Source organism: Pygoscelis adeliae, unplaced genomic scaffold (assembly GCF_000699105.1).
Source record: "Pygoscelis adeliae isolate BGI_AS28 unplaced genomic scaffold, ASM69910v1 Scaffold65, whole genome shotgun sequence".
In the NCBI taxonomy this organism is placed as follows: domain Eukaryota; kingdom Metazoa; phylum Chordata; class Aves; order Sphenisciformes; family Spheniscidae; genus Pygoscelis; species Pygoscelis adeliae.
The window spans coordinates 126,873-153,355 of NW_008824864.1; the positions used below are offsets into that span (position 1 = coordinate 126,873).

Here is a 26,483-nt window from a genome sequence, read left to right on the forward strand (position 1 = left end):
GGAAGAATGCAACAGTGTACATATTATTGCTACCAAAACAAAAACAACCCAAGAGTGGTTTTTTTTGATACAGGACAAGAATGAGCTGCTCAAGTGAATTCTTTCGGGAATTACTTTACAAAGCAGCAACTCCCACCGTCAGCTGAGACAGCTTTGTTCACTTTCTGCTGACCTATTAGTGTAACTGCTCCATTTCTAAAACCAGCTGGAAGTGCTAGCTCTTCCATAAACACTATATACCAATACTAAAATCATTATCTTCACTGCAGATTAAGAGTTTAGTTCTTTCACCACCACTTATACTGAGACAACTGACTCAAACTCATAAGACTTGTGCTCTGCATATGACAGAGATGTCAACAAGCTGTATTTCAAACTCCTTCCCCTTCCTTGTAAGTGCAGAGGAAGAAAGGACTACCAGATTTCTTTTCAGCAGAGGGTGTGCTTAAGATTAATCAAGCTCCTCAAGCATCCTCCAAGAAGGTTAACGGAAGATAAATTTGATAGGATTCCACATGCTCTGTCCCAGCTTTAGGGACAGAAACTTCAAGATTCAGATTTGCAATTGAATAACCTGCCAACAGGAGATAGAGGCTGCCACACAGTAGGCTGGGGTTCATTTTATAAAGGCAACCAGGAACAATTTTAAGTCCTAGAATTCAGAGCAGAAACTATACAGCTTTACTACTTACTACTTCATCTGCAGGTAAACATTGCTGAAATAAGCCCCTAACAAGCCTAAGCTCTAAGCTTGATGAAGACTTTTACTCTGTATATACAGAGTAAAAGAGAGCACTATTCTCCATTACCATTCACCAGCATCCTGCAGGCTCCAGCTTCTTAATTCAAAACACAGATGTTTTGTGTTAACACAGCACTCAACAATTAAGACAGAGCCTTTCCTTTCCCAAGGGAACACCAATGAACAGACAGGTATAAGAGCCTTTGGAGCTAGTTCAGTATTTTGTCTGGAAGAGTTCTTTCCATATCCTCATACTATCACATCATGTGCACATCCAGCATTGTCACAGCAATAGCCAAAATTTGTTACACCAGTTACTGGTGCACATACACCAGGCTGTGCACAATTAATACAATCCAGTGAAGTCAAGAAAAAGACAGACCAGAAGAGATTAACTCCTCCTCACTGCTTGTTGATTCAAACTATGCCTAATCAAATCGGACTTCTCTGGCTACCGACACTTTTAGTGGTGTTAAATTGCAAGACCCTCCTCCCCCCAGACACACTCCACCCCACAAGGCGGTTCAATCCCTATTGCTCACACTACCTCTAACTGACACCGTGCCCTAGGCACTGTGCATGCAGTTCATGCACCTTGCATGAACCAACTGGACAAGGATACAAGCAAGATGAAGCAGGTGAAGAATTGCCCTTCCCCAAAACACTGCTTGGGTCCCCCGCAAGACAAAGGGTTAATTCAAAGCAAGCCATGCATGCCCTAAAGAGAAAAGCATTTTAATCTGTACTAGGTTTATAAATAGCATCCAATAGCCAGACGCGGAGCATTAACCCCCATTCCAATCATGAGATCGGCCTGTTCCCTCCCTGCTGCGGATGCATGCTGGGGAGGCAGGGAGGAGGCTGTATCTATTCAATTAGGTCAGCCTTATTCTGAAGGGATTAGGCATGTAATCCAGCCCCTCCCGGGACAGGCGCGGGGAGGAGGGGCAGAACCAGCACTAACCATGGAGAGGGAGCTGACAGCAGGATGTTTGCTTACGCAGTGGATTTGCCTCCCTCGCCGGGCGGGCCCCATCCGCTAGTCCTGCTGAGCCAAACACTCAGGCAGGAGCTCCAGCCAGAAAGCCCCAGGCTGTGGTAGTGAGGACGTTCACATACAGAACAGCTCAGGATGGAAGAGCTGAGGAACACCTGATTGCAGCCAACCAGGCCAGAGCTGGAAGCATCTACTCTGCCACACACAGCCCACCAACAGGGTTAATCAGATGCGAGCTCGCACATGATGTGGTATTTCTGAAACATCAAGCCAGTTTTGCTTAGTGCTCACTACGAGAGGATTTCACCCACAGGAGATGAGAAATAAGTTCCACACACACACCAGTTTACATTTAGGTGGATAATCTCCACAGGCGAAGGAGACAAAACAGCACAGATAGTACTAGCTTGCTGCCCAAGCGGAATAACAACCGATCCATGTTATCTGTCATCAGCACAACAACCATTTTGCAGGATATCTTCTCACAGGTCTCAGGGAGACCTCAGTTGTCTTCAAGGTAGTTTTACAGTGCTGCCTATCCAGAATACATTTCTGCTACTAGAACTCTTCCCACCTTCCTCTGGATGCATTCCCATCAGGCCGCAGCTACAGCATCTGTATCAGTGTGCGCACAGCACACAGTCATTAAGGAAGGAAGGTGACCATTAGAAATTGGTACATGCATTGAGAGCTCTTGCTCCCAGTCCACTAACTGAACTGGGAACGTGTACTGCGCACACTTCCTGACATCTTCACTCATTACAGGCACTTGACTTGCTCCCTCCCAGCTCCATCCGTTTTAGGGATAATGAGTCTACACCCCTTGATCCAGAGAAACAGTTATCACAGGCTATTTAGTCACAAAGCCACAAAAACTAAACTAACTCTCGATGTTGACCAGCACATTTAATCTAACTACACACGCATATATCCTCGTCCTCTGTGACGAACTCTGAATGCAAGTTTCCTAGTTACATTTCACAGAAATACTGCTACTTATGCCACAGAGAAAGCTCATGCTTTTAAGAATCACATGGGCCTGCAGAAATTTCATATGGGACAAGCTCCAGGGGCAATATTTCATTTTCTGGTGAAGTAAAAGTCTCAGATGATGCAAAACCAGATCTAAGCCAACTACTCAGTTTATATCAGCGTGGAGACAGCATCCCCTGTCTTCCCATTAGTTGCCTGTGACCTGAGAGTCGCAGTATAAACTTAGAACAGGCTAGTGACAGTTCAAGGAAAGTTAACCAATGACAAGCCGCTGGGCAACCTGTCTCTTCTTGGGCACACTTGGCACACAGCCTTCCTCCTCTTCTTCCTAAGAGCAGCTGCCTCATGCAGCAACAGCTGATGGTAACGCAGGCTGGTCAAGAGCCAGACCAGATCACTTTCTCTCCAATACCAGGGAGGGCAGACAGAACAGACCTGCAAACGAAGAGGGTAGGAAGAAACAGAAGACACAAGGAGCATGAGGAAATGGGGGGGTAAGGACAGACAAGTAGCAAGGTATTTACAAAACAGAGGAGTCCTCTCCCCAGGGAAGGGACAACTAAATAAAACAAAAACACACCAAAAAAACCCAAAAAAGCTTTAGTGTTCACATCAGAGCAGACAAAAGAAAGCAAGAAGGGTTATAATACCTACTCCTTCAGTTATAACTCCAGAGAGAAGGAAAACATACCCTAATATTCCTCCCTGAAAATTTCAACATACATGTCCATTCAAGGTATTTGTGGTAAATATTCTAAGAAACCAGGACAAGGTTGGGTGGCTATTTCAGGAAGTTGCATTAGAAACCTATCATAGTGCACATCTCTAAGTACAACTACTGCTGTCTTACCTGATGAACAAACACATCTTCTTTGGTATCATTTCTGTGAAAAGAAAGTGAGAAGTCATAAGAGTTTAGACTAAGACTTAAATAGAAATCCTTGACTTCACAAGTGAAGCCCTCCTTCCCCCAGCCTGTAGTACATCCCCTGGATTCCATACATTCTGTGTAAGTCTATGCTACCAAGACCCTGCTCTGAATTTCCAGGGTCATATGCTTGACAGCAGAAAGGACTCCCCAGCCTTCAGAAGGGTGAGGGGACAGGGGGAGGTTCTCTAATCTTCTGGCAAACGTTCAGTATTTTGACATGGGGCAGAGTTAATGACTGGACTGCTTGCCTTTCGCTATGCCACCCCCCAAAAAAAACTTCCACAGGGGCTGCAACCTGAGCTGTTACCCCAGAGGTCAAGCAAGACTATTGACAGGACTGGCCACAGCTGTTAACAAAGCTCTCCTTTCAGTGAAACTCAAAGCAACCATGCACAAGAGGTGTTAGGAGAGTCCATTGGAGGGGGACCCAGACACGAACATGAGGTTGTCTGCATTAGGCCAGCTAATTCAGGCTTCCACATGCAAAACATGAAGACAGGACTGAGACCTTGATTCTGTGTTCCCATACAACAGAAAGAGCCTAGACCCTGCTGTCTGTTCACTCCATTCCTTCTCTGCAGAGGGAACAGGTGGGTCAAAGAGTTTGTGAAGTATAATGCATAATCCAAAACTTGTTGCACTGGACTGACATAATAGTACGCTTCAGTTTAGGAAGAGAGCTAACAAGTTATTACACTATATCCAGCTGAAGGCTCTCACATCAACTGCTATGAAAGACTAAGAGTACTTCCTAACTCAAGCTTTTCTTCTAAGCTTATATAACACTGGATAGTCATCTCCAGAGACTGGGATTAATACTGCACCAGAACTGGCTTCAGATCCATGAAACAGGGCTCTTCTACCCCTTTCTACAGTGTCTAACTTACCCAAATCTACGTGCTGTGTAACAGTTCAAGGACTTGCAGGACAAAAATAACTCGCCAGGTATGTCTTTTGCAAGACAAGCGTTCACCACCCAGGAGGTTCATTTTTCATAAAGCACACAACATTTAAGCCCCTTAACCCCACACATATTCCAGCCTTAAAAGCCAGAGTTTTCTCCAGTAACTTGGAAGTGTGGTCTTGTGCACCTAGGGTTGGAGCGTGATCAGTATCACTTACAGCTATTTGGATTATTGATGCCATTCAGAGGTTTGTTTGTGTTCAGAGGGGGGGAGGGGGGAAGATACAAAGAGAGAATTTCTGTGAAGATATTCCAGGGTTGGGTTCAGTTAGATAATATCAGAGAATCTCGATGTGTATTTAGAGTAGGTATTTTGAGCAATCAGTTAACACTTGAATTTTTATCCAGAAGTATTTCCCCTCATCCTCCAACCTTACTTGCACCTTTAAAAGAAGCCAGGCAGTCATGAAAGAACATACAGCTCATTAAAGGTGTAGTACAAGTAAACATGAGAAACTAGTAACAGACCAAATCTGTAATGAGTCCACCCTTTCCGCTTTCTCCCCATATACACAATCTTCAATGGGGGGGAGGGGGGGGGAGGGGGGAAGGGCAGAAGTCCCATGAGATGACATCCGAGTTTGTTGAATGCCTGGCCAAATCTGGCTATCAACTGCATGAACTTGTAGTCAGGTCCTCGGGTCTCCGCTGCAATTACTAATGCATAGCATATTATCTGTACCATGAGTCTTAGTACGGTATAAATATGACTGTCATAATTTAAACATACCTGTTGATAAAGCCATATCCATTTCTGACATTGAACCACTTGACTGTGCCAAGAACTTTGGTGGCTGGAAAGAAAAAGTTAAAGTTGTTACTCTAAAACATAATGAAGTACAAGAATGTTACCCAATACTTTTATACCTGCATATGAATTCACAACCAGACCTATTCTGCTCCCTTAACAGTCAAAGGGTACCTTCATCTCCCACTTTAGTTTATACTAAACACAGTAGCAGGAAGCAGTGCTTTCACTTGCTATTCTTCAGCCAAAAGTTTACCACACAGCATCTGAAAAATAGAGCTGGACTTCATTCTAGAACTGGCCATCCATGCCTTCTCTTTTATTTCTTATCCCAGAAAGGGGCAGTGAAGCTGAAAATCCCACTGCCATTCATCAGTTCTCTTTAGCTTAGTAGCTAGACATGAAACATAGTAGCTAGACATGAAACATAGCTGAAGAAAGCTGTTTAGAAGTCCTCTCTTTCACTCAGAGTTTTCCTTCCTTTCTTCCCTGGAAACCAGAACTGGCCAAAGCAGCAGTATCAAGCACCATGCAACACTCAAGTGAAGAGGCAGCACATCCTTACTTTGGACAAGCTCTTTCTTGCATTGTCAACATCACTCTAACCAAACAAGACCCCACAAGATGTTGGTTTTGTTTTGTTTTTTTTAATATTCCTACTTCGTAGAGATCTTCTGTGATTTACCAGTTACAAACTGACCAACTTTATGTTCCCAGGCTTCTAGGATCAAGACAAGCTCCTATCTCAACACCAAAACAGCATCTTACTTAGAAGCCATACTGCTGTGTCTTATAGGATCTGGCAAAACCTGTTCCTCCAACGTATAGGTACGTGTGGGAGGAACTCAGTGGAAATGGAGGTAGTTCAACCTCTCCTTCCCTCTCAGCAACTGGGTGGAGACCACAAACTTGTACTTTTCAAACCTGTAGGAAAGGGAGAATTTTAGGCTCTAGACTTACTTAGATGTTACTTATTACATAGCATGACCACAACTATCTAAGCAATCAACGTAGTACTTATTTGAAAAGGGTCTAGTCACCTACAGATGACTGCTTGTTAAAAGCCTTACACATGTTTGGGGGGTGGGGGGAAGGAACCCAAAAGGCAATTAAAAGGAAAACAGTCTAGAGACAATCTCCAGTTCAGAAGTCCAAGCCAGTCTGCTAGAGGCAAGAATACACTGCAAATTGTTACCTTCATCTGCTCTACACCTGCATTCTTCCCTAAACATCCACTAGGAGATGACAGAGCTAGACAGACCTTTGGCCTCGCGCAGTCTTGCCATTCTTATATACCCCTCTGACAGACAAAAAGAGCAACCCTTTCCTCCACCCCTGAATACAGCGCTAAAGTAGGAATGTTTGCTGACAGCAGTCCATTGTAGTACTGTTGCTGTTATTGAAAGTAACAACAGGCCATTTCTCATTGCACTTTTAGAAGTGAATGTTTTGGTCATCTTTAATACAATTTTTTAGTAGAAAATGTTCATATTTAGAAGAAACAAAACCATGTTAAGACTGAGACAGTTAAGAGAAAACGGCTCTACCTAGTACAGAATCCATTCCCAAGACTTCTCATTTACAGAGATAAAACCCTTAAGTTTCACTGCCTAGCACTGATTCAGTAACAATAACAGCCTTCAGCATCAACATTTATAGCTGTGCTTTTAGGTTTAGTTTCATGAGGACATCACTAGGTACAGACACTTATTGCTACCACAAAGGCACTGGCTACATGCAAGAGCTCACTGCCCTAGGACAAGTCAACAGGGGAAGAAGGGGGGGTGGAGCACAGAAACAGATGCCAATGGCACATGCAGGTTGTAGCCTGCTTTAAGAAACAAGGCTAATACCACCGATTCCCCCACCATCATCCTTCCCCTCCCCCACAAAATAGCTACTGAATCCATTGGCCTATTTCAATCAGATTAGGAAGAGGGTGAGAAACTAGGAAGCCTGATGAAAACTCTCAGAGGTGTCAGAAAGCTGGTGGAAGGAGAGGTAGTCAAAACTCAACTCTACATGGCCAGCTGGCTGCCAGTAAATGGAAGTCCACACACAGCTTCAGAGCAACACTGTTCCTTTTGCACAAGCTGCCAGAGAAGAGAGGTGAATCTCCGATATATTCCCTAAAACAGTGTACTGGGGAAATACCATTCCCTTCCCGCACTAGCCTTACAGTCTCCCCTAAGCATTACTGGGGGGCGGGGCGGGGGCGTGTGGGGGGAGATGATCAGATGCAATAGCATGACACTGAACATCCACATGGCCATGGTGAAGCCATTGTTAAGCCTGAGCTGTCATAGCAGGGAAACAAGGCAAGGAGGACGACAAGCCCAGAGAAAACCATAACCAGTTTTACTGACGAATCAGAGAAGGCAGTTGATGTGATGACGCCTATCCCACCAGCAAGTGAAAGCCCGTATATTTCTACAAGATGCTGTACTCTGATGCTATCAGAGGAAACAATCATCAGCCACTCCCACCCATGCCAAAATAGCCTTTTCATCAGTTTTAACAAGGAAAGCCAAGGCTTCCTGTGACCAAGAGAGACAAGAAAGTTGACTAATCTTTATCCTTATTCCTAGAAGTCAGACATTTGGATGCCCTGGGCAAGCATCAGACCTTGCTTCTAATGAGATCTTTGTAAGAGGAGACTTAAGTGAACGTAATTACAAGACCATTAACAGGGACATTTGAGGTGGACTTGAACATAATGCTAATTGAAAATGGACTTATCAACAATCATTTTCCTTACAACTCCTGCTAAAAAGCTTGCCCAGCAACAAGGCCAGCGTGCAAAACCATCACCATGGTGGTTTTCTTTTTCCTGCTAGACCAGGAAAGGCACTTGTGCCTTCACTTTTTGCTTTTTCTCCCCTCTCCAAGCAATAGCAATAGGCAAACAAGATAAAAACATTACCAAGAATGAAACAAGCCATGTTAAGGCAAGAAGCAGCTAGACATACCAACAGATATGGATGTGCCTTGACCGATTACTGACAAATCAGACAACAGAACAGGGGAAAAGTCACAAAAACCACACCTCCAATTTCTGTTTTGCTAGAATCCTTCCTACCTCAGCTCCAGAGAGATCCTTCACCTGGCTCCTTTATCTGCTGCCTCAGTCCTTCCCTTCAGAAGGGAAGATGCTGTCTTTCCTTAGTGAAGTTCGGGACTCTACACTATTAGTCACCCTCAGCTTTGCCTTACTAACCTCTTAAAGTTACTCAGTTATAAACAGCAGATTCCCATTTCCACTGCAGATTGAAGTCTTGCCCTTTTCAACAGGTTGGTCCTGTTTAATCGCCATAAAAAAACCACACTGGCTATGCACTGAGCTTGAGCACAGAGACGGCAACTTGGCATTTCCCTTGCCTCTTTATTGATAACTAAAAAAACCCAACACGCTAATCCTACAGCAGTATTCTTTATAGATAGAAAAGTTCTGCAAAGACCTTAAGATTAAAAGGGGGGGGAGTCCCACACTTCTTGCATACAAAACACTTTCTTGATCCAACAGATTCCATTTCTCTTTTGGAGCACAAATAAATGAAATCCATAATTAAGACTGCAATCTGTTAAAGTTTGCAACTTCCTTTTAACTATATTGAACACAGAAATTTGCTATAAATATATTACGTTGTAGTATTTTGCCTTCCTCAATAAACAAAACCCCTAAAAAACCTCAACAGCCTCCAAAACCCTGTCTCTGCTTTATATTTTTTTTCTTCAAATCCTTCCTAGGTAATACAGGGGGTTAAACAATGCTACTTAAAAATCCAGGCAGTGCATTAAAAAAAAAATAATCATGGGATATTTTATTAATAAGCATTAGAAAAGTAAAAACTGAGAGCTCTCAGAAAAATACAAGTGTTTGAAAAACAGGCCTAGGCAATTCGACTAAAATGCTGCATTCACATCATCTTTGATGTTACAATCCATTAACGTATTACGCATTTGATTGCAGCTAAGAAGTAGAATTGTCATTTCTTTTCTTCCCAATGACTATCTTCTTGAACTAGAAGGAACTGTCAAAATGCCAACCTTCACACTTTGATCAGTATTTGTGTAGGACACACATGCAGAAAACATTAAAAGAATACACCACTGTATTCAAGCGTGTCAAATTATAAACCTGACAGTTGCATTGAGTGGTATAAAAATCACAAGAAAGCCTGCAAGTATTAAAAACTAGCCTCCTATCTCCCTCTTGAAAAATTAACTAACATCAAAGATATGCCTTGGCTCAAAGTGCTGTACATATTCTAGAAAAAAAATCCCCTTCATATGTTGTTTGTTTGACAATTAGTCTTTACACAAGTTCTGCATTTTCAAAATCATAAATACTAATTAACCATCGCCCTGTCAGCTTATAAAGCTGCCAGAACCTCTCAGTGAAAATTCTCTAGAATGTTACTTACTTGAAAAGGGCTTTTCAAGTGCGTAGTGCTGCAGACTACTGCCTATTCTGTCTTTTTCAACAGGGGGTTTAAAACAGAAGCATGAAGGATATATAATAAACACATGTAGTTTGAATGACAAAAATTCAGGATGTATTTTCAACCAAAAAAAAGGGCCCATACTCACAAGCTGTACATCTAGAGGCTACTGTAGGGTGCAAGTCACATCTTATCATAAAAATAAACTGAAAAAAGTTGCAGGAAAGATTTTGTATAAAAAGTGACAACTTCCCTCTTAACACCTTAATGCATGCTTCTGCTGTGCATCTGGTAATAAATCTACAAACCACGATGGTTTGCTGGCTAACAATTGAAAATTATTTATTAAAAAAATAAATAATTCATAATCAAATCATATCTACGTTCACTTTGGTCACCATCAATCTGCTGTTCCTTTACTACCTGTTCTTTCTTTTCTCTACGGCTGTGTGATAGAGTCAGATCATGTGTCTCCGTTCATACGAATCTCTTGTACAAGACAGCTTTTGGTACTCTGCAGTAGAAATAAGAATCCAAAATGCTATTTATAAACCCTAAGATAATATCATTGTGTGAATAGCAGGATTTTCACAGTCAGGGGTGCGGGGGGGGTGGGGGGGGTGGCGGGCCCCAGCCGTGTCGGTGGGCATGGATGGGGATGTGTCGGCGGTTGCCACTCCTTTTTGGTTCCTTGTCACCTTTTCCACGTCGGTGCTTTTTCTCCTGTGGTGTCCTCCGGTTTGCACCACGACATCTAGTTTTCACTCCCGCTGCTGCCTCGTTTCCCGGCCACTGCGCTTACATCTCCCTCGCCTTCCTTCCCACCTCTTCTTTTTTCCGTGTCCTTCCCCCAGGAGGGGGGCAGTTTGTACAGCCTCCCTAAGTGTCGGTTGGGTGATGTTTCTACTCTCTTTTGCAGTTTGTGCACTAGCACCCCATCCTTATTCCATACTCTCACCACATCATTTTTCTTAATTGCCTCCTGCCTTCTGTCCATCCTTCCCTACGAGATGGATGCCTGAACTGAAGCTTCATGCACCTGGCCTTCTCTATCTTAAAGTTTTGTTTTGCTTCTCTGTATACCTGAACAGTCAAAGAGCGTCAGATCCTGATTCTTTTTTGCTTTCTACCCCCTCCTGATCTCCACTTCTCGACAATTCCTGGATAGTTCTCGCAACAAAAATGAAGGTCTTTGAAGGGTACGTCCCTCAGGTAGCAATGCCAACATCAGCTCCAAAGCAGTCTCGGACGAAGCGTTCACCGGGAAGGCATGCCTTGGGGTACGGTTTAAACTGCACGAGGTCTCGCCTACCGAAACTCCTGAGGAACCTTGAACCTGGGTTTGACAGATGTCAGAGCCAGAAGAAAAAGATGCTACAACACTGTAATGCAGACCTTCCCACAACTGCAAACTAGCTAAGGTTTAGCTACGCAAGAGACTGATGATGAACTAGTGAGCTGTTTTGAAATTCAAAATGCTTTCGGAGGATTCAGAGGTATTTCCACCCACACAGGCATCACTGCTCCCAATTCAATTACTTATACCATTTTCTAAATCCTGGATGGAAATTATTATTACAGTTCTCACCATTGCACCCCACTGTACACATAAGAAACAAAAAAATAATTTTTGTCCCACAGTTTTTAATCCTCCACTCTATGTTAATTTTATTATTTTAAGAGTATGTCACTTTGTGTCCTTTTACATTTTCAGGGTACGCAAAAATTTCTATGACAATGCTCATTTGAATGAATTTTGAGAGGAAGGCTTATTATGCTAAGTCAAATGCGTTATCAAAATTCAGACACAGACATGCACTTGAGACATCAAATTTATTTTCAGTGAAGTTGTTAATTAATTTTTCTTCCTGAAGTTAATTTTAGAGTTTTATTGAAAAGCCTATTCAACAAAAAACTACAGTATACAAGCTGTGGAAATGTACTGTGCTTCATTCCATTCCTTTGTAGAAAATTGTCAATGTTTTCCTCTTTTTTTCAATTATTTTAATAATGAGAAAATGTAAGAATTACAGAGTAGTCTCATTTTTCCTTTTCTTGCTGACAATTGGTAATACATTTCCTTTGCTTCAGTATCCAATCTGTCTTCAAAAATTATGTTGGAAGAAATTAATCCACCAGCTTGGGTAATAAAAAAATGTAACTTGCATGTGGAGACTAATTTCTGCATCTCTATATTTCCTGAATACTTCCTATCAACTAGTTGTAAGTAACTATTTTATAAAGTTTAGAACAGGACAGAGTCACAGAATGGTTGAGGTTGGAAGGGACCTCTGAAGTCATCTGGTCCAAATCCCCTGCTCAAGCAGGGCCACCTAGAGCCGGTTGCCCAGGACCATGTCCAGGCAGCTTTTGAATATCTCCAAGGATGGAGACGCCACAGCCTCTTTACTGTGAGTCAGCCTCACCGTAAAAAAGTGTTTCCTCATGTTCAGAGGGAACTTCCCGTGTTTCAGTTTGTGCCCACTGCCTCTGGTGCTGTCACTGGGCACCACTGAAAAGAGCCTGGCTCCTTCGTCTTTGCACCCTCCCATCAGGTATTTATATACATTTATAAGATCCCCCTGAGCCTTCTCTTCTCAACAGTCCCAGCTCTCTCAGCCTTTCCTCCTAGGAGAGATGCTTCAGTCCCTTCATCAACTTCGTGACCGTTCGTTGCACCCTCTCCAGCATGTCCATGTCTCTCTTGTACTCGGGAGCCCAGCACTGGACACAGTACTCCAGGTGTGGCCTCATCAGTGTGGAGGAGTTACCTGCTGGCAACACTCCTCCTAATGCAGCCCAAGATACCGTTAGTCTTCTTTGCAGCAAGGGCACACTGTTAGCTCATGTTCAACTTGGTGTCCATCAGGACCCTCAAGTCCTTTTCTGCAAAGCTGCTTTCCAGATGGGTGGCCCCCAGCATGTACTAGTGTCTGAGGTTGTTCTTCCCCAGGTGTAGGACTTTGCACTTCTTCTTATTGAACTTCATGAGGTTCCAGTCATCCCATTTCCCCAGCCTATCGAGGTCCCTCTGGATGTCAGCACAACCCTCTGGTGTATCAGCCACTCCTCCTAATTTTGCATCATCAGCAAACTTGCTGAAGGTACACTGCCCTATCATCCAGATCATTAATGAAGATGTTGGACAGGATTGGACCCAGTATTGACCTCTGAGGTAGAGCACTAATTACTGCCCTCCAACTAGACTTTGTGTCACTGATCACCACCCTCTGGGTCCAGCCGTTGAGCCAGTTTTCAATCCACCTCACTGTGCTCATCCAGCCCACGCTTCAACAGCTTCTCTGTGAGGATCTTATGGGAGACAGTGTTGAAAGCCTTACTGAAGGCCAGGTAGACAATATCCACCGTTTTGCCCTTGTCTACCAAGCTATAGAAGTTTATCAGGTTGGTCAAGCATGATTTCTCCTTGGTGAATCCATGCAGGCTACTCCCAATCACCTTCTTGTCTTTCATGTGTCTGGAAGTGGTTTCCAGGATAAGTTGCTCCATCGCTTTCCCACAGATCAAGGTGAGGCTGACCGGCCTGTAATTCCCTAGGTCCTCCTTCCTGCCCTTATTGAAGATAGGAGTGACATTTGCTTTCCTCCAAGTCCTCAGACACTTCTCGCAGTTGCCATGATCAATCAAAGAGTATCAAGAGTTGCCATGCAGTGACATCTGCCAGCTCCCTCAGCACTCGTGGCTGCATCCCATCGGGGCCCAGGGACTTATGCATGTCCAGTTTGCCTAATTATTGCCTGACCTGATCCTCTTCCACCAAGCGTACATCTTCCTTGCTCCAGCCTTTCCCTCTGGTCTCTGGGACCCGGGATTCCTGAAGGCTGGTCTTGTGAGTAAAGACCAAGGCAAAGGTGGATTCAGTACCTCAGCCTTTTCCATGTCCCGTGTCACCAGGTCCCCTATCAGCAGTGGGCCCACATTTTACCTAATCTTCCTTTTGTCACCCATGTACTTGCAGAAGCCCTCCTTGTTGCCTTTGACATTCCTCACCAGATTCAATTCCCTTTGGGCTTTGGCTTTCCTAACCTCATCCCTGCATGCTTGGACAGTGTCTTTGTATTTCTCTCAAGTTACGCAGCCTGTCTTCCACGCTGTGTATGCTTCCTTTTTAAGTTTGAGTGGACTTTCCTTTTTGTGGGCCAGGAGCCGCTAGTTCATCCACACATTTTTGCCTGACTTCCTGCTCGTCAGGATGGACAGCTCTTGAGCTTGGAGGAGGTGATTGCTGAATACCAACCAGCTTTCTTGGGCCCATCTTCCCTCCAGAGCCTTATGTCACGGGACTCTTCTGGGCAAATCTTTGAAGAGGACAAAGTCTGGTCTCTCTCCAGGGTTGTGAGCTTGCATTTTGCCCTGCTCCCTCCTCTCAGGATCTCCACCATCTCGTGGTCACTGCAGCAAAGGCTGCCTTCAACCTTCACATCCCCAGTGAGCCCTTCCTTGTCCGTGAGTATGCAGTCCAGCAGAGCATCTGTCCTCATTGGCTCCTCTATCACTTGTGTCAGGAAGTTATCATTGCTGCTATCCAGGACTAAAGTCCTCCATGAGGACAGGGCCTGGAGACGTGAGGCTGCTCCTATCTGTCTGTACAGGGCCTAATCTGCTTGTTCTTCCTGGTCGGTAGCCTATAGCAGACACCCATTACAATGTCACCCATACTGGTCTGCTCTTTAATTCTTGTGTTGCTCGTATTCTTGTGTGGGCTTATCATCCATCCCCAGGCAGAGCTCCAGGCACTCCAGCTGCTCTCACATGAAGGGCAACTCCTGGTCTTCCCGGCCTATCCTTCCTACAGAGCCTGTATCCCTCCGTTGCAACACTCCAGTCATGGGAACCATCCCAACACACCTCCATGATCCCTGTGAGACTGTAGCCCTGCAACTGCACGCACATCTCTAGCTCATCATGTTTATTCCCCATGCTGTGTGCATGGGCGTACAGGCACTTCAGAGAGGCATCCTGGCATGCTCATCTCCCCAAAAAGGGTCTGGGTTTTTATTCCATAATGTTGCCTTGTCAGCACTTCTTTGCTTACATGCAAATGAAGCCTTGATTTGTTGATTTTGTGTCCCCTTCTGTTCACATCTCCCCAGCCCCTTTGCTCATCAGCTCTGTGCATCACTCCCTCACAGGGCTACTGGTGACTCTCCCTCCTGCATCATGCCTAGTTTAAAGCCCTTCTTAACAGGTCAGCCATCCTGCTGGCAAGGATGCCTTCGTACTGCTTAGTGAGGTGTATCCCATCTCTCCCAAGCAGAGGTTGATCCTCAAACAAGGTCCCATGGTCATAGAAACCAAAACCCTGTTGCTGACATCAGCTCCTCAACCAGTTGTTGACACAGTCTTCTTCCTCCTCCTCCGCACCCCTTTTTCCCTCACTGGCAGGGTTGAGGAGAACACCACCTGGACCCCCATACCCCGACTATCACCCCCAGAATGAACAGTTTGCAGAAGATGCATTTTTTTTTCAAGTGCCTTAGTTGTTTCTAAAAATTATTTTCACACCTCTCTTTCTTAATGAATAGGTCCATAGAACATCAACAACATCCTTCTGACACTGCAGGCGGTGGAAATATCAATCTAACACACTGTTTAAGTTGCTCATAACTTGCCCAAACTGTGATAGCTTGGACTGAAATTTGTAATTCTTGTTCAAAAAGTTCAGCAAAAGATACTCAGTCCTGACAATGAGATGAGAGAAAAAGTGCTTTGTTTTCCATCATTTGAATTTGTTTTAAGACTTGCCTTTATCCAGGGATGAAATACTGGGGACAGAAGCCAAGATAAAACAGTGGCCGAGAGAGAGCAGAAAGGCCTGGCGATGGGTGTTTCATATCCCTCTGATTCGTACTCCATGTGCTTTGCCTGCTGCTGCTCTGGCTCCCCAAGTGGAAGGCATCCAAGCTGAAGCCCTGGAGAGCCAGACCCGCTTCTTGCTCGGGTTAGTCCGAGCGGCTCTGTGGGACAAAAGCGCTGTTCCCCAGCCTGGGGTTTATTGCTGTTTTACTTTTGGAAGGGAACTGAAATCCATTTGACAAAAGACAGTAAAGCTGCGAAGTTAAGCAAGCAAAAGTTAAGAAATACGAGGAATGAGGTTACTTCTAAACTTGAAGTTCGGCCCCCTTAAGTGTAGGGATAATTATACATTTCTTAATTATATGATCACATATTCCTCTTCCCACAGGATCCTGCCTTTTTTCAACAAAGGAGCTGTTTTTCAATAGTCCCTTTCATCCTCCTCACTTGATGTGCAGCTCAAGCTATTATTTAATGTGTATTATATAACTCTTAGAGTACATGCAGAATTATTAATTCCCCTCTTTCTTTGGGATCCTGTGGGGCTTTTAGTGTTATGTACCCATGGATCACAAGCGTTGATGAATGTATTTTACCCAGCACTGTGTGCAAACAGCTGGGATTATCATCTCCATTCTGGGGATGGGGAACAGAGGCAAAATGAGATTAATACTACTGTTTTCAAGCATCTGCTGATTCTGGGTAGCTGCCTTGAACATACATGCGTTTCTTTTCCAGAGAACTTACTGTTTTTACAAGTTGGGTGGGACTTGAGACACCTGTGTGAGGCTGGGACATGTGGCATAGGAGCATGTGAGCTATTTTATGGAGCTATTTTATGCCCCTGGCTTCAGGGGAGGTTGCTCCTGCAGATCCCAAGTGAGAGGAGATGTCTCGCTGCGGTGCCAGGCCGGCAGCCTGGCCTCCTTGGAGGGGTTGGGTTTGAACCCCACCTCTTACCTCACTGTTTCCCACCTGTGAGCGTAGGTCGTTGCTCATCGTGTCCTGTGAATTTCTCTCCTTTGGTGACTAATCCCTCCCATGCTCTGTGTGGGCATCCTAGGCACCCAGCTCCATCTTCTGAATCCACCAGGAACCTGCATGACGTTGCGCAGCTCCTGAAGATCAAATACTTCATGATTTTTATAACAAGTATCACCTTTATTTGCGGGGCTGTCTTTTACAATCCTAGCCTCTGGAGTCCTGTGATAACCTGAAAATCTGTGCTTTCATTTCTTTGTGCAGAACCTGCTTACTCCATGCTGGCTGCGGACGAGGTCTTGAAATGTACTGTTTGAGGCTTAAATACTGAAAGACAGATCAGAAGAGCTAAAATTCGTCATTTTTCTAAAAATTTCATGATTTTAAACCAACCCCAGCAGATTTTGAGTGCTTGGAATTGGCAAGAGTATGCCATAAGAGTTCTAGATTAGATAGGTAGGGTGTATTTGGTGATTTATGGATACAAATAGCATTTTCTACTTACAAAGTAGCTCTTTAGGGGCCTCGGGCTTTACTGAGAAATCTGAGGGGAAAACAGGAGTTCTGAAGATTATTTTATAGAGTGGATGATGTGCAAGGTGGCTGCATTCACCTGTCTGTAACAGGACACACTGATCCAATAGGCTAGTTCAAAGAGCAAACTGAGCTAACAGGTTTTGTAATTAGAAAATGTGTTCACCAAAGCGGAAGCATTTCGCAGATACTAGTCAATTCCTGTAATTGTATTTTCTGGAAAAAATTGAGATAACACCTTTCAATAAAGTGGAAAGGTTCTGTTTCAACGATTGCAGAAACTAACATTTCAATATAGCATTTCCAAATGATTTCGTGTACTGAAATTATTTTATGTAATACAAAAATAATGTTGAAATGTGGGGGTTTTTACAGTAAACTATTTTTCTGGGAATATATTTTATAAAATACAGAAATCTATAAATATTCCTTTCGCTCCCGATTTTAGAAAGACATTTAAAGCTGCAGAATTTCCTTTAAAATGGAAAACTCTGGTCTTCCCAGGTCTAGCTGGACAAGTAAGAGACTTATTGGGCCTTAACCCTGAATTTAAACCATAAATTCTTCAAATTATAAATGGTCCTTCAATGTGCTCTTATACACACCCTGGTGTAATTGGGACCTTATCTTCACTGCACCCTGTGCCTGTGTTGACATTGTCACAAAACTGATGATACAATGATCTACCTACCACAGGCAGGTCACTGAAACTCTCTACTTACCTTCCTTACTGAAAAAATTTAAGTTATAACATTTATTTACAAAAGCAAGTTTAAAAAGTCAGAAAATCATAAACTAAAAAAGGTAGCACTTGATCCACCGAGTCAGTGGAAAAACTGGCTTGGAATTAAACCCTAAGTGTAGGGTTGGATCTAAAATGTAGAGGATTGATTGATCTCAATTACTTTTACATTGTAGTTTATATTGTCAACAGCTACTTCTCAACTAACATCTTTAATATTGGATTGAAGGCAGTTTTACAAAATCCAGCAAGTTGTTTGGGGTTTTTTTTGGAAGGCTTTTATTAAGAAAAAACAACTTACACTGACTTTAATGGGAAGTATTGATAGTCTTGTAAATCCTTTAATCTAGAAGGAATCAAACCGGTTTATAGATTAAATATCTGCAGGGTACAGCAGTCAAATGCAAAATGCTGCTCCACCAACCTGTGTCCAGAAACTTTAGAGTACTGACGTAAGAGGGAAGTAAAGCATATCTTTCCCATTAAAGCTGTGGAAGGTTATCTTGGAAAATATAAAAAAGTTACTGTGGTAGGAAAGTAACAAAGGTTCCGGAAGTCATTGTTCCTCGATCTTCATGTTGTCCTGCAAGCATCTCCCAGCCCACTCTGAGAAACATGATGTTGAACCTGGGAAAAAAATTTTCCAGTGGACAATTTATGAGAGAATGCTGTGAATTGAGATCACATTCATTAATAATTTTAGGCAAAATGAAATTAACAAAATACTTCAAAATTGTCAAAGAATCCATTTGATTACGTTAAATGAGTATGTAGGTAGTCGGTACGCCTGCTTCAGCACAGTATATACACTGCTTCAGCATGGCAAATGAAGAACAATCCATCCCCAAATAACCTGTAGCTTGGCACTATCCTGGGAAGTGTTGGATCGAATTCACTCTTAGGACTGCTGTGTTCTACCACACAGAGGATATGTTTCCAATCTGGTTGAAGTACCCGAGAACTATTGTTTATAAGCAATTTTGGATCATTCCAGATGGAAGGACTTAAAAGGACTGTCAATGATTTCCATCAGGATTTGTGTGTTGTAAAATGCTGAAAAACTTACGAGCAAAATAATTTTTATTATCTGGCTATCTGTGAGATATGAAGAACCTGATTCCAGGCCAGAGTTGAGACATGAACTTGAGAAAAAGCGGCTGCTGCTGAAGAATGAGAATTTCTTTGCTAAGAGATGAAGGACCTGACCAGCGGTCAGTGAAGGAAAACTTTCTGTTGCTGGATTGACATCTACAAAGTTTAGATCAGATCCCGACTGTGTCAAAAACTGGGTAGCTGACTAGGCTTAAATATATTACTGTTCTACCATGCAAATACGACTTTTAATGAAGAAACTGAGAACACAGTTTAGCATGTGCTTGCTAGAGCTGTTCTTGGTGTCGCTCGGTGGCTGGGGAGCCTCCAGCAACTCACTGCCCTGGCTCAGTGTCCTGCTGCACGTTGTCCTGCAGAAGTGGGGTCAGACTTCTCCATTCCTGTTCTCTGGATGCTCGCTTATATAGCTGATCCAGCCAAGGCTTCTTGCGGTGTCTTGTGGGTTAAGGTGACATAAGGGAAATGCACAATAGGCTGTGTTATTCTAATGGAGTATAAAGTATATCTGCAAGGACGTTATCAAGATAAGGAATTAGCTCACTAGAGCACTGAATTTTGTAGTGACGGTCACACCAGCTTGCTTCCGGATCTTTGTTTATTTACCATTTCGAGAAGACTGGATGACAGCCAGCTGTTGGCTCTGTGAGAAGGCAAAGGAACAAGATGTCTACATTGGCAAAGGACTTTGCAAGTTGTAATTTGTGTTATAGTGACAAACAAGTATAGAACACAGTACCTAAATTTCAACTCAGAAAACCGTTCCTCAGCCACATACACACACCACAAACCACACATTCACAAGTTGGACTGCACGTATAACACAGAGACCACACACAGGGCGAACTATACCCAGCACATCCTTTCTTAGGTCACAGGCGAACGTGCATTTGCCTGCACTACAAAACAAAAACTCAGACTGGCAGAACCCCTCGTTACCCCCTGCTCGGTCAGGGAAGACAAGGGTGAACTGAGAGTAGCCACCAGAGATCTATGGGGAGCCTTGATCGTGCTAAGGTGGGGAGCTGCAGATCAAACCCCAGGCAGAGGCTCGGTGTGAGCAGCTCAGCTCAGTACAGCAGGGAGAAGCGTCGAGGTGAGAAAGTAACGGAGAGCTGCAGAACACGCTGCACTCCCTAGGGGACACGAGAACAATCTTCTTGTGTCCCTCAGCATATCTCTTGGAAATGGTCTTTCCCTTGCATTTCAGGGTTATTTCTGAAGTCATGAGCATCTACTGCCTTTGTAATCTTTTCTAAAATGATAGTCTTCATATCACTATGGAAAATACAGTGGCAGCAAGCATCAGGGGGATATGAGTGGAAAAGTGTAACAGGAATTTAAACTGACCTCTGACATCAAGTAATGTCCTGGTTTCGGCTGGGATAGAGTTAATTTTCTTCCTAGTAGCTGGTACAGTGCTGTGTTTTGGATTTAGGGTGAGAATAATGTTGATAACACACCGATGTTTTAGTTGTTGCTGCGTAGTGCTTACACTAGCCAAGACTTTTCAGCTCCTCATGCCCTACCAGTGAGAAGCTGGGGGGGGGCACAGCCAGGACAGCTGACCCAAACTGGCCAAAGGGATGTTCCATACCATGTGACGTCATGCTCAGTATATAAACTGGGGGGAGTTGGCCGGGGGGTGGTGACCGCTTCTCGGGGACTGGCTGAGCATCAGTCAGTGGTGAGCAATTGCATTGTGCATCACTTATTTTGTATATTATTTATGTATATTTCCCCCCCCCCTTCCTTTTCTGTCCTATTGAACTGTCTTTATCTCAACCCACGGATTTTACTTTTTTTTTTCCAATTCTCTCCCCCATCCCACTGTGGGGGCGGGTAGGTGGGAGTGAGCGAACGGCTGCGTGGTGTTTAGCTGCCTGCCAGGTTAAACCACAAGTAAATAACACACTTCTCTACCCAGGAGTATCCTCTACCCATGCACTTTGTAGAAAGTGCATTATATGTAAGTGCTATACCAAGGTGAAGAATGCTGTGACATCTGCCTACGGCACTGGATTCTCCTTTTGCCTCTCATGGTGACCGAAGACCGCAGAGTTAATAAATTCCTTCTCCACTCCCGAGTATGCCATCAGCTTTTTTCCTTTCTCTTCCTCAGGGAGTTCCGTGGAGGAAGTATGTGTCAAAGCAGACTTGGACACTGTGATTCAATGCTTAAGTCTGGGGCCTGCTCTTCTGAAACAAGCTTTGTCCTTTTTCTCTGAGCCTGGTCCCAATAACTAATGTAGCATATGACTGCACATGCCTACAGGGAAAATGGGTTGGGAGATACGTTGAACATAGTCAACTCCAGGGTTTATGGCAAGTCATTAAAGATTTTTTAAAGGCTAAATGTGGCAAGCAAAGAGGGGAATTGTCTGAGCCAGTGCAAAAGGTTTATAATTAGGAAAGAAAGCACTGGAATAAAGAAAAATTATCCTGGACTGCGGAGCAGGTATCTGCAGGCAGGTGGCAGAAGAAGACATGCTGATAGCTAAGTGGTTCAATACTTTGTTCATAAAAGCAAGTTTAATTTAAACCTAAGTTGCATTAAAGCAAACCAGAGCTCCAAAGAATAGATTGTAGAGAGGAATCCTGCTCTGCCAAGTGAGAAGAGAAGTGTCTAAGGTGTGATCTAATACAGTGCCTTTTCACTAGGCATTTATGGTATCCTGTGAAATGCATATGCTCCAGGAAATGCTATTGGACTCACAACAGCTCCCAGCGGACTGACAGCCCAAGATAGCAAGGCTGCTTTTCTGGGAGGTTGTGTTGCACCAACGTGGAAGAAGCTGAATTTGGAGCCTGCTCTCCTGTTCTGTTCTGACACCAGGAGTGCTGGTGCATTCAGGTGGGCTTACCTAATGGTTGCATGTTAGACGAGAGAAGAAGAAATCCATCAAGGGCCAACCATAATGAAAAATCCATCCAATCTTGCTTCCCTTTGTCAACAGCAAAAATCAAAGCATTGACCTTTTCTGAATGATTTCTGCCTGACTTAATGCCTATCTGATCATTTACAAGACACTAATTAGAGAGTTACATTACCTGCAGCCAGTTTCCTGAAGTGATGACCAGCCAATACCCGAATGATGTTGTTGCCTGACAGCACATATAAAGAGAGGCACACCGCAGGATGCTGTTGTCCAAGGAGATGGTTGCTTTCCTTCACCTGAGAGAGCTTCGAGGTGCTTCTTGGAGCCATTTTGCTAGTGCTGGCTGCAGATTAAGCCACAAAACTGTAATGCTCTGGGACTGACTCTCAGGATGCATTTTGGCCCCTTTTATAAAGCCCTGTTTTAAATTAAACTTTGGGAGCATTGTGGGGTTTTTCAAACAAAAGCCTTGCCTCAGAATAAAAAATCAAAATTCTTTGTTTTCAAAACACTGAAATGCAATACTTGGCTTTTCTGGATTGTCATATCCTTTCTTTAGCCATGACTTCTCCCCACATACAGCCTGAGCTTGCCATTTCACAAGTGCTGCGTTTCTCAGTTAATCCATTCCAAAAGCCCTCTCTGCGGGTCCCTTGTCAGTGCGCTGCTGTTCCATGCGATATGAAGTGCTGTGTGTCACACGAGGGACCCTGCTGGCAGAAGCAATTCAGCCCTCCTGCACCAGCCTCTGATGGTTTGCGATTATAAAATTTTGGGGGTGAATCCCAGCCATCCCCATGAACATGAGGGACATTCCCCTTCACTCCACTCCACAGCTACAAGAAGATGCGAGGTGGTGACGGAATTTACCTTCCTCTGAAAACATCACATATTCAGCATTGTCTGAGGTAACAAAAAACGAGCCAGTTCCTATTAAAGCAAATCCCATTCCCCTGCTCTACACAGCTAGCCCTTTTCCTTACTCCTTCCCAGGAATTTCCAAACTCACGCAGGAATCCTGCGAGGAGAGTCGTCACATGCAGAAAGGCTGCTACGCTGCCTGCACCTCCTCTTCCCTTTTGAGCCAAAAAAGCCTTTCTTTTTTTTTCCACCAGTAACTCAATATGATATATCTGTGCTGAAAAGCTAACAGGGAATCAAAGAGGTTTAAAACGGAACGGAAGACAAGCCTTCCAAGGCCAGCAGAAACAATGGTTTTATCAAAACTTGTGGCTCCTAAATAAATGGAGTAAAACAGAAACGAGTTTCTTCCAGGTCCAACGATGAGTCTATTCAGCCGTAGCCAGTAGATGGCAGTAAAAGATGGGGAATAACAAAGATCAAACCTGTAATTGGGAAACAGCAGGCGGGTTCGCATTTCGATGCAGAGACTTCACTAACCTGGGGCCATAGTCTGTTTGCAGTTAGATTAGGAAGGCATGGTTTCTTGCAGAGCCATTTTTTTCTTATGCTTCATGCCTTTCTCCTTAGGTTCTTTGGACGCGCAGGAAAGCCCAACATATCTGTACAGTAAATTCCTGTTCACGGGATTTAACCCCACAAATAAGTTTCCTAAAGAAGTCTTGCAAGCACAATGCCTGATTCATAAGTAGGATCATGCACAAGCTGCTGAAAGTCAGCTCCCCCTCACCGAAGGCCCAGTAACTGGTGGGTATGATCCAGCAACTGAATAACAGCCCATGGAGAAAGGGAAGACTACAGCCAGCTGGCATACAGATGCTGAAGCAACCCACAGCCCGTTTGTCCACAGTAATGTCCAGTCAGTGTTTGGATTAGCAAATTGAATATGGCAAAGAAAAACCATCCTGGGACCTTGAGCGAGTGTAGTGGTCAAAGCTCGGGCTGTGTACTTTAACACAAAGCAAAACCTCGTGCAGCAGAATACTGCGTAGTCATGCTGCCTTAGTGTGAGCTGAATGAAATGCTTGGCATTGTGGTCTGCGTTAGTTGGGAGACTACTCTGCAATAACTGAGTGCTTCCCACCTGGGCAGTAAGGGACATGACTCTCACCTGTCATGCTGAGAGGGATGAAACATGGGAGCCTAAGTCTGGAGGGAGTCCTGGGACCTTGACTTTGCACGCATCGTCATCACAGTATATCTTTAGGAAATGTATTAAGCTCCATCCCAAAACTAGTTGGTTCTCCTCCTCTTCCCCTCCATAAATTATCATACAGATGATTATCACCTGCAGTATCCCACAGTAGGCACTCTGCTCCAGCTATGACATATACCATAATTCTATAAACTGCAGTGAACATAAACACAATTATTATTATATAATATGTAAAGTATAGAATTAATATAATTAGTGCCATTAAAATACATTAAAAAGTCTAAATAAAAATAATAAAATGCCCAGTTCACATTGGAAGCAGGTTGACATTTTTCACAGAAAATGGCTTCTAGCAAGTGAAAAGTTAATTCAAAGTTCTTCAAAACCTAAAACTTTTTCAGCATGTAAAACTTTTCAAATAAACTTTTTCAATGAAAATAGAAGCAGTAATTCCACTGAAAAGTTTTCTCAGGGGAAAGCCACTTAATCACAAGCTATATGTAACACCTAGAGGAAATAGCATCCTTAGCTGAGTCACCAGCAAGCACAAAGACTCCTGGATTTTATATTCTGGGCCTGTCCCTGCTGAGAGTGAGAGATCCCTCATGTCACGGCCCTAGGAGGGTTTAAATTAAACCAACCTCACACACATTGTGTGAGGCTGAACTTAGTTTAATGGTTTCTGCCTGATACCCTAGAGGGAGACGTGTTCTCTGAAGAGACTTCAACAAGACCTTTTGGTAAGTCCCAATTTGTTTGAATTTATCCTTGAAATGTACTATTGTTCCTTTTCCTCTCCTTTTCACAACCGTCACCATTTTAGAATCACAGAAGAATTTATGGGGGAAGAAGGTCATCTAGTCACGCTCCCTGCTTAGAGCAGGGCTAATTTCAAAGTTTGATGAAGTCGGTCAGATTTTCTTGTAGACCTGAGAAATCTAATAAAATCCTGTAACTAGGACAACCGAGAAGCTCACTGAATGGCAAGGAAACTCTTTGTCATGGCATCTCCTAAGCCAAAGCCGAAGGCTGACACACCATTATTAACACAGAATTAAGTGGCCCGTTACAGACTCTGTAAAGAACTAGTATCAACTGCACATGTGATTCCCCTTCCTGTTTTGTATAAAGTATGTCTATCACTTTGCATCGTGCTTATATAAGTTTCAGTGTATAAACCAGTAATGCACTGAGATACCCAGACAGGTATTTACTGCCAGTAGTGGCTTGTCTACTGTTTAATGCCGTGCCGGCTGTTACCAGGTTCTGTTCACTGTCTGGTGGGGAGATGGCTTTACCTTGCCAGGTGCTTTCTGAAGTTAACTTTGGGGATCAGCAGTCCTCTGGAGGAGTTTTAAAAATGAATACCAGATTAAGGTATGAATCACAGGGAACCCTCGTGGGATTGGGCTACAAGGTTTGCACTTGAATAGGATCTGCCTGGGGATAACTTGACAGTGCTGTGAAACAATATCTAGGACAAGGATTTTGACTGAATGGTAAATCCTAGCCTTAAGGTTGTATAAGTGGCTGGACAGCTGCAGGAAACAGGTATCGAAACCTCCTGGTTTCGATCTACACTTATATGTAAACTGAGTAAACGTACTTCTTCAATTTCTGTACACACAGAGCCATTCAAGACTTCTGAGCTCTGCAGCCTAAGTCGGGTTTGTCTTCCCATAGTGAGGTGCAAGAGCCAGACTGTTCCTGACTTGGGAAGTGGAATGGGGAGGGGAAGGAGCAGAGCTGGAATGGAAAGGTGGGGGAGAGACCCCAGCAGGGCTGTACTTCCTCATCCTGCTGTCCCCTGGGGAGGATGGCATCTGCTTCCCACTGGCACAATCCTCTGGGAAGCAGCTCCCAAGCCCACCCTCAAATACAGCAGCAGCAAGCCAGGTCTTCCTGTGCTGCAGCAGGGGCAAGGGCCTTGGCTATTGCAGCTCCTGCGCACACAGTAAATGTGTTGTCAGCATCTGAATGTGGTAAATGCTTCATTTCCTTATTTTTATATAATCATAGAATCATAGAATAGTTTGGGTTGGAAGGGACCTCTAAAGGTCATCTAGTCCACCCCCCCTGCCGTGGGCAGGGACATCTTCAACTAGATCAGGTTGCTCAGAGCCCCGTCCAGCCTGACCCTGAATGTTTCCAGGGATGGGGCATCCACCACCTCTCTGGGCAACCTGCTCCAGTGTTTCACCACCCTCAGCATAAAAAAATTTCTTCCTTTTACCTAGTCTAAATCTACCTCCCTTTAGTTTAAAGCCATTCCCCCTTGTCCTGTCGCAACAGGCCCTGCTGAAAAGTTTGCCACCATCTTATTTATAAGCCCCCTTTAAGTACTGATAGGCTGCAATAAGGCCTCCCCGAAGCCTTCTCCTCTCCAGGCTGAACAACCCCAACTCTCTCAGCCTTTCCTCATAGGAGAGGTGTTCCATCCCCCTGATCATTTTCTTTGTCCTCCTCTGGACCCACTCCAACAGGTCCGTGTCTTTCTTATGCTGAGGGCTCCAGAGCTGGACGCAG

The 26,483-nt window shown here is 43.9% G+C and overlaps 1 protein-coding gene across 1 annotated transcript in view; it reads right to left on the reverse strand.

The window, feature by feature from the left end:
* The window catches only part of YBX3 (Y box binding protein 3), a 30,874-nt gene extending 17,547 nt beyond the window's left edge, over positions 1–13,327 (reverse strand). The window contains exons 1-3 of the mRNA XM_009324355.1: positions 13,184–13,327; positions 5,358–5,449; positions 3,583–3,616 (exon numbers count right to left, since the gene is read on the reverse strand). Coding sequence (XP_009322630.1) covers positions 3,583–3,616; positions 5,358–5,449; positions 13,184–13,327 — 270 coding nt within the window. The remainder of the gene's footprint in view (positions 1–3,582; positions 3,617–5,357; positions 5,450–13,183) is intronic.
* Positions 13,328–26,483: the final 13,156 nt, after the last annotated feature.